This window comes from Pteropus vampyrus, unplaced genomic scaffold, assembly GCF_000151845.1.
Source record: "Pteropus vampyrus isolate Shadow unplaced genomic scaffold, Pvam_2.0 Scaffold498, whole genome shotgun sequence".
In the NCBI taxonomy this organism is placed as follows: Eukaryota; Metazoa; Chordata; class Mammalia; order Chiroptera; family Pteropodidae; genus Pteropus; species Pteropus vampyrus.
The window spans coordinates 932,637-940,180 of record NW_011889279.1 but is presented as its reverse complement, the minus strand read 5'-3'; the positions used below and the strand labels follow the sequence as shown (position 1 = coordinate 940,180).

Sequence of the window (7,544 nt, the reverse complement as noted above, 5' to 3'; positions counted from 1 at the left end):
AGGAAAAAATACTGTGGTTTTAATTATGTTCATGAAATAATCAAATTGCAGTTTTTCAAACTTTCATATGCTAAAGTTTAAGAAACATTTTCTTCTACCTTGATATAAACTACTCTCAAATTTTCACAAGCTAATTATGTGTATTATTAGTTAATTACAGTCCCATTACCTAAACCATCCAATGGACTTGAGACTGATATTATTAAAGCCAGTACAAAGGGAATAAATTAGTGGGAGGAGCTGGTATTGAACACAGGAGAATATATTTCAAAATCAAACTAATATCAGCTAGTATTGCTGAGGTGATGCTTTTATAGTATATTTATCTCTGCCATTCCACTGGTAACTTCATTTTTATTTATAGTGTGTTTGATTTAACCAGTACATGAACTCTATTTCATTAAATATTAGATACTTTTGATTGTAAGTCACAACATTTTTTATGTACTAAACATATTTTTTAAAGTTAATGATTAAATTGATAAACCCGTTGATTGCAAAATATGTCCTAACTTCAAAAATATTAAAATGTGAAAAAAAAATAAGTGTTTACTTGAAAGAAACAGTATAAAATCTGGAACACTTAATAATCTTACCCTACCGATAATTATATGACCTTTTAAGAAATTTATTTTTATTTATTTTAGAACTCTTTTACTTATAACGAGTGTTTTATATATACAGATTAATGTTAATAATTAATATTATTAAGATTATTGGGGATGCATATTATTTGGCATCATAAGATTTTGTGTGTTAACCTTTTAGGTATTCTACTGATGGCAGCCTCAGAAAATGAAGATAATGACATTTTGTGGTGTGTCAACCATGATACATTTCCTTTCCAAAAGCCAATGATGGAAACTCAGGTAAGCTATCCTGAGAATCACAAAGAACTTTTTATATAACATAATTTTAAGTGAAGAATAAACTTATAAGAAACTTTAACTTCTGATTTATTACTATTTGCTTCTAAAAATCTTATGTGATTAGAAATTATATCAAAAAGGAGTGTTTCCTATTAATTGTTTTTCCTCTCTGAGGTTAGAAGTCATTATGGTAATCATTAAAAATATCTTTACGTAAGCATTGGAGCCCACTTAGGATGTTTTTCTTAATGTACAAGAAAATGCATTATCTTTTCTGAAATGATCTTTGTCCCATTTAAATATATTGTATTTTTACTTATTTCATTGAGGCAATCCATTATCGTTATGACTTAAAATTTCATTGTAATGATCTCTAATTTAGTTCTGCCTAAATTTAAAAAATTTTCCCTTTTAATTATAGAAAATTTTGAACATACACAAGAATAGAGAAAATGGTAACCTGAACCCCACTTTAGTCAATTACCAACATTTCTCTATCTTGTTTCACCTCTCTTCCTTACGCAAACAAATGTACACACACAGATACGTAATTGTGTTTTAAAAGCAAATACTACCACGTACTCCATGAAGTCAGTGTGGAGGTTCTAGGTGGGGGGTGTGGCCCTGGCCTGTCCTAGCCCAATCCCGTATCTGGGTTGCCCATCCCAGTCCACAAGGACCTAAGGGGAGGCCAGCACCCCCAAGGGTATGGCCAGGAGAGGCTGTCTCTCCTCCCTTTGGTGTCCCCTATCCCGCCCCCATTTATTCTCCTAGATGCCCTAGCATAGTCCATGCTGCCTGCCCCCTAGAGGCTGCTGATCAAACCAGATAAACCAACCCCAACTAGGGTGTGAATGTCTAATATTCTTTCTTTGGAACCATCTTTTTAAAGGCATCTCGAGTCCAGCTGTTACTGGCTGCTTCCTGGTTATTCTCCAACTTAAGCCCTTCTAATTAGGGGGAGTGGGAAAAGATGGGAAAAAGAACCCAACCCCCAGGGATGGACACATGGTTTGAAAAAGCTTTTCCAAGTTTCCGACATGGCCCAAGTTGCTGGAGAAGGGGCAGGAAATAGATATGGAGTCAAGGCGCACCTTTCTCAAATTCTTTATTCTTTGAACTTTACTGAGCATGTGTATGTGTCTCATGCTATGATAGATTGTGAGGATTCAGTAGTTATAAACCCTGTCCTGATGGGAGTCTAGTGCTAGGGGGCACAGGTTTGAATTCTGGCTCCATTTCCTCGAATCTGTGGCTCAAAGGACTTAAAATGTCTCTGGCCTTCGATTTCCTTGTCTATTATAGTACCTACCTCTATGGAGTTGTGGTGGAATTAAACAAGTTTGTATATCACTCAGAGCACTGTCTGGCACATAGGAAGCACTCAATAAATGTTAACTTTTTAAAAAAGCAAATACTATACATCATATTTCATTTGTATAATGCTTAAGTTCTCAAATATGGAATTAAAAAAAAAAAAACCACCAAATATAAATGTAGTGAATGAACTCTGACTAAATTTTAGTCTTCCAAAAACAGTTCTAAAAGACACTGGGACAACAAGGAAATTCTATATTGGCTGGACATTCGATTATATTAGAGAATTGTTAATATTCTTAACCATTATAATAGTATCATGGTTATATAAGAAAACATCCTTACTTTTAAGAGATGCATGCAAAAGTAGCAGTGACATATCAGGTTCATAACTTTCAGATGGTTCAGTAAAAGAAAAAAATAAACAGAAAGCAAATATGGCAAAATGCTAACAATGGTTGAATCTATGTATTGGGCATGGGGATCTTTACTTTTGACATTTTTGAATTCTGGAAATTTTTTACAAGAAAAGTATTTTAGGAGATTGAGATACTTTTTTAAAGGCGTATCTTAGCTTAGAATGCAAACATAACTTCAGAAGAGCACAAAAATCTATGTCAGCAAAATGTAAGTACTGAACCAACCAGTATAGAGCAATTTGTCCTAGAAAGATGGTAGAAGGTAGTCTTTAGTTATAGATCGAATTATAATTCTAGTAAATACTGTTTACAGTTTATCTTAGGGAAAATTTGCCTTTCTCCTCTAATATGGAATGATTATTATCATAGATGCCTGATTAAAAGAATTAGTAGAAAATTAAATAGACTTTGAGAATATGTTATTGTATTATTTGTTAAATTCTATATTTACTTAGAGATTAAATCTGTATTTTTCCTTTTTACTGTACATGACTTTAATAATATTAATATAAAAAATTTATTTAACATAGATGACGACCCGTGTTGATGGTCATTCCTGGGCTCTTTCTGCAATAGACGAATTGAAAGTAGACAAAATAATTACACCCTTAAATAAGGATCATATTCCAATAACTGACTCACCAGTTGTTGTACAGCAACACATGTTGCCTCCAAAGAAATTTGTTCTCCTCTCAGCACAGGTATGTACACATTCTGTTAATGTGGAGACAAGAAGAGAAGCAATATTTAATGATTTTATATTCTGCAATAGTTGCTTAGTAGAGTCATTTACTTATGTACCTAGCAATGTTTACTCTTAAAATAGTCTTAAGAGTTTGTAAATTCCCAGAAATACAACAAAAGGAACTAGCTCTGTTAAAGCGTTATACTTTTTCTAAAGTAGCATTTCTATCACCAGTGTTCAACTGCATAAAATAAGTTTTATTTGTTCTCACTTAAATTATTTAAAAATTTTTCTCAATATTTATTTTTTGAATAATTATGCACTGACAAATTCAAATGGTATAACAAGGGGTATACAGAGTAAAATCTCCCTTTAGGTCCCTTCCCTACAGACACCAGTGTCTTTGTATCCTTTCAGGGAGATGTTACAGATCTACACACAATAGAAATATACCTCTAAACAAGTGGTAGCAAATTATATACACTGTTCTATACTTTGCTTTCTATATTTCAAAAATATGTTGTAGCACTCTTATCATTATATAAAGAATTTACCCATTCCATTTTATTTTTAAAAGGTATTCTTTTGTATGGTTTTACTGTATTTCACTAGGCCCTTGTTAATGGATTATCTTCTGCCATTAAAAGTAATGCTACAACCTTGTGCGTATATCATTTTGCATGTATATATGTTTATATGTTTACATGTTTATATGTATACATGTTTATAATTTTGATAGATTTTGCTAGATTTCCCTGTATACATACATACATTCACTAGCAGTGATGTTGAGTGCCTATTTTTTTATAGTCCTGTCAACAAGTACAGTGTGCCATCTTATTAAGAGTGAGACTGTCTTTTTAAGAGTTTACTTTTCTGTGAATGATCTTTTTCTATTTTATGCCTACTTTTCTATTGATTTATCTTTTTATTTACTTTATAGAAGCTCTTTGTGTGTCAAGGGAACTAACTTTTTGTGATTTGTTTCATATTTTTCAAAATTCGTCATTTGATTTTATCTATTGAGATTTTTTTAAATTTATAAGTATTTGAATTTTCTTTGAAGTTCATAGAAGAATTCACCCATAGTTTCTTTTAGCACTATTGTAGTTTTATTTTGTCCTTTAAATCTTTGATCTGTTTAGAATTTATCCTGATGTAAGGTATGAGTAAGGATCCAGCTTCATTTTTTCCTAAATGAACATACTTGTGCCAGTGTGATTAATAGATAATCTAACTATAATCTTCTGATTTGAGGGACAGCCTTTATCATAGCTTAAATTTTAGTATTTACTTGAGCCTATATCAGAACTATATTTAATAAGAAAACATTCCCACCAAAAAAAAATTTTAAAGTTCTTTAGACATAAAATTTTATATACCTTTCTCTTATTCATGATAATAGCACATGCTATGCTACTCTCATTTTTGTCTGACTGATAGAGCAGTGTTTTCTTATTAAATTTTCTTGATGGATATATAGGTGGAATATATAGATGGGAGTTGAAATGTAGATGCTCTTTTTGACCAGTTTACTTTGTATTCTTGAAATTATTATTTTTTTCATTAATTTTAATAAATGAGATATCAGTGTCACTTGCTACCAGCCAGACTTGGTAAGTCTGTTATTCAAGTTCTTTTATTTTTAACTTCTTAGGGGAGTCTTATGTTTCATAAACTTAGACCTGTAGATCAACTGAGGCATCTGCTTGTGAGTAATGTGGGTGGAGATGGAGAAGAGATTGAAAGATTCTTTAAATTACATCAGGTAATTATTTATACTTTTTTTAATGTGATAATTTAAACAATGAACAATGGGAATGATAGCTAATCTTACCAACTTTCTTTACGTTCATCGCTATATGTGTACTGATATTTGAGAGCAGTATTGATACACTGTAAGGCTTATGGTAAACTCACATTTTTATTCTCTGTTGTTGATAAAGTCTTATTAAAGTATACGAATAAAAGTTTGATGTTCACGTTATATGACATGCATTTTTAATTAAAACGACCTTTATGGATTTTTAAAAAACTTTTTGCTTATGGGGAAAACTAGAGGCATATTGTTGAGGACATTAGTATTTCAAAGCCATATCTAGAATTGACAAAGTAAAACTGGGAATGCTTAGTTTAAAATCAAGAATATCAGCTCAAAATTAAATACAGAGACTCTGGATTCAGACCACTAGCTCCACTACCACGGTAGATTACTTGAATTCTTTGGGCTCCAGTTTACTCATATGTAAAATATACATTACATTATAATAGTATATGATGTGAGTATTAATAAATGCTAAACTCTTAAAATAGTACCTGGCACATGACAGCGACTCAATAAATGTTAGTTATTGTTAATTTTTCTAAAATGTAAAAGACCACAAGAGAAAAATTAGGAGAATAAACCAGAAACTAAAATAGAATCTAGATAAAAAGAGAACATCCTTTAATAATAGTGCCTATGATAAAGTTTAAAACCAATATTACTTTATTTCTCCTTTTTCATACCAACTAATTTTATTCAGTCGACAAATATTTATCGAGTACCTGCTGTGTGCTAGGCACAGATTTAAACACTGGATACAGCAGTAAACTTCTTTATAAATGTTTGTGTTTAATATTCTTTTTTTACAGGAAGACCAGGCTTGTGCAACTTGCCTTATCCTTGCTTGTTCCACTGCTGCCTGTGATAGAGAGGTATCTGCTTGGGCTACTCGGGCTTTCTTCAGGTAGATGTCAGTTTTCTTTTGTTCTTGTCCACTTTTTTAAATAGTTGCGTTGGCCAGTGAGATAGTTTAAGGGCTTGCCAAACATTTGAGTGACTACAGGCAAGTTACTAAAATTTGTAAAAAGGTCACATCTGGAAAGATTACAATGGTAATAGAAGCAGCTAGATTAGCACAATTTATGCAGTTGCCCTTTGGGTGCTGTTCTATGTAGTCTCCTTTGGGTGCTGTTCTATATTGTCTCCTTTGGGTGCTGTTCTATGTAGTCTCCTTTGGGTGCTGTTCTATGTTGTCTCCTTTGGGTGCTGTTCTATGTAGTCTTCCTTCTATACCTCTTTCTCCCTCAGTTGCTACCTCATCTATCTTTTTTTACTTCCTCAAACACTATACCAATTCTGCTCTATGTGTATCATTATCATTGAGAGATTCTGAATCACTTTATGGAAACTTGGTATCAGATATTTTTATTTAGAAAATATTTAGCTAAGAATAAGAATTTTAAATGAGATTTGTTTAAAAGAATTTTTTAAATGCTGCCTTATCATAATCTATTATGAAGATTACAGTGCCATATACTCATTAAGTAAATTCTGTGTGTTGCTGACTCTATAGAAATTGCCGGAGTCCCTCATAATTCTTTATATTCAAGTCACCATTTACTAAATGAGTATTTTATGATGTATCTATGTATATATTTCACTGTAAACGCAATACATTAAGTTATCTAATGTTTAAAGCATTTATTTTGAAAACTAAATAGGACTTTGAACAATTCCAGCTTTTAATTAAGGTAGTTTCACTGAATAAACTCAAACTTAGTCTCTGTTGTCATAAAAATAGGTACGGTGGTGAAGCTCAGATGAGATTTCCAGCTGCTCTCCCTGCCCCAAGTAATGTTGGTCCCATCTTGGGGTCTCCTGTCTATGCTAGTGAGTATGAAACATTGAAATGAGACTGTTTCTAATAGAGTTTGAATTTTAGAAACTTTGTAGCATATTTTAAGAGGCAAAGCTTTTTATTATATTTTATTTACTTCTACTGTATTAGTGAATAATTCTATAAATATCAGACTCTTAAAAGTGATGATATTAATATTGAGTTTTTAATAGATGCTATGGAACAAAATAAGTTGTAACTGATAGTATTTACAGAACTCATTTGTTATTTATTCCTAAGGAAAGACAGTAATGATTTAATAATAACTCCTACCTCAGTGTTTTCCAATATGGGGATTGTTAGATGAGTCCCTAATTCTTAATTCAGTGAGATTCAAAAATTGGGAAGTTATTTTACAAATCTTTATATTCTTATCTTCTTTTTAGGTTCTCCTCTTCCTAGTGGTAGTCCATACCCAAATCCATCCTTTTTGGGAACACCATCTCAAGGTACCTCTTTTCTTTGTTTTAGGTTGCTACTACTATTCCTTTTGAAGAGCTAACATTGCGAGTTATTATCTTTAATGCTTAGTGTGAAAAAGATTAACTTGCCCTCTTAAAAATAATATAATTTAATAGAAGTGCCATTCAAA

At 31.8% G+C, this 7,544-nt stretch overlaps 1 protein-coding gene across 1 annotated transcript in view; it reads left to right on the top strand.

Annotated features, from left to right (window-relative positions):
- NUP155 (nucleoporin 155) overlaps nucleotides 1-7,544 on the top strand; it is a gene marked incomplete at its 5' end in the record, with an annotated part of 42,145 nt that overhangs the window by 6,274 nt on the left and 28,327 nt on the right. Inside the window, 6 exons of the mRNA XM_011382976.2 lie at nucleotides 769-869; nucleotides 3,136-3,306; nucleotides 4,948-5,058; nucleotides 5,925-6,019; nucleotides 6,857-6,945; nucleotides 7,339-7,401. Of these exons, the coding sequence (XP_011381278.1) occupies nucleotides 769-869; nucleotides 3,136-3,306; nucleotides 4,948-5,058; nucleotides 5,925-6,019; nucleotides 6,857-6,945; nucleotides 7,339-7,401 (630 nt within the window). The remainder of the gene's footprint in view (nucleotides 1-768; nucleotides 870-3,135; nucleotides 3,307-4,947; nucleotides 5,059-5,924; nucleotides 6,020-6,856; nucleotides 6,946-7,338; nucleotides 7,402-7,544) is intronic.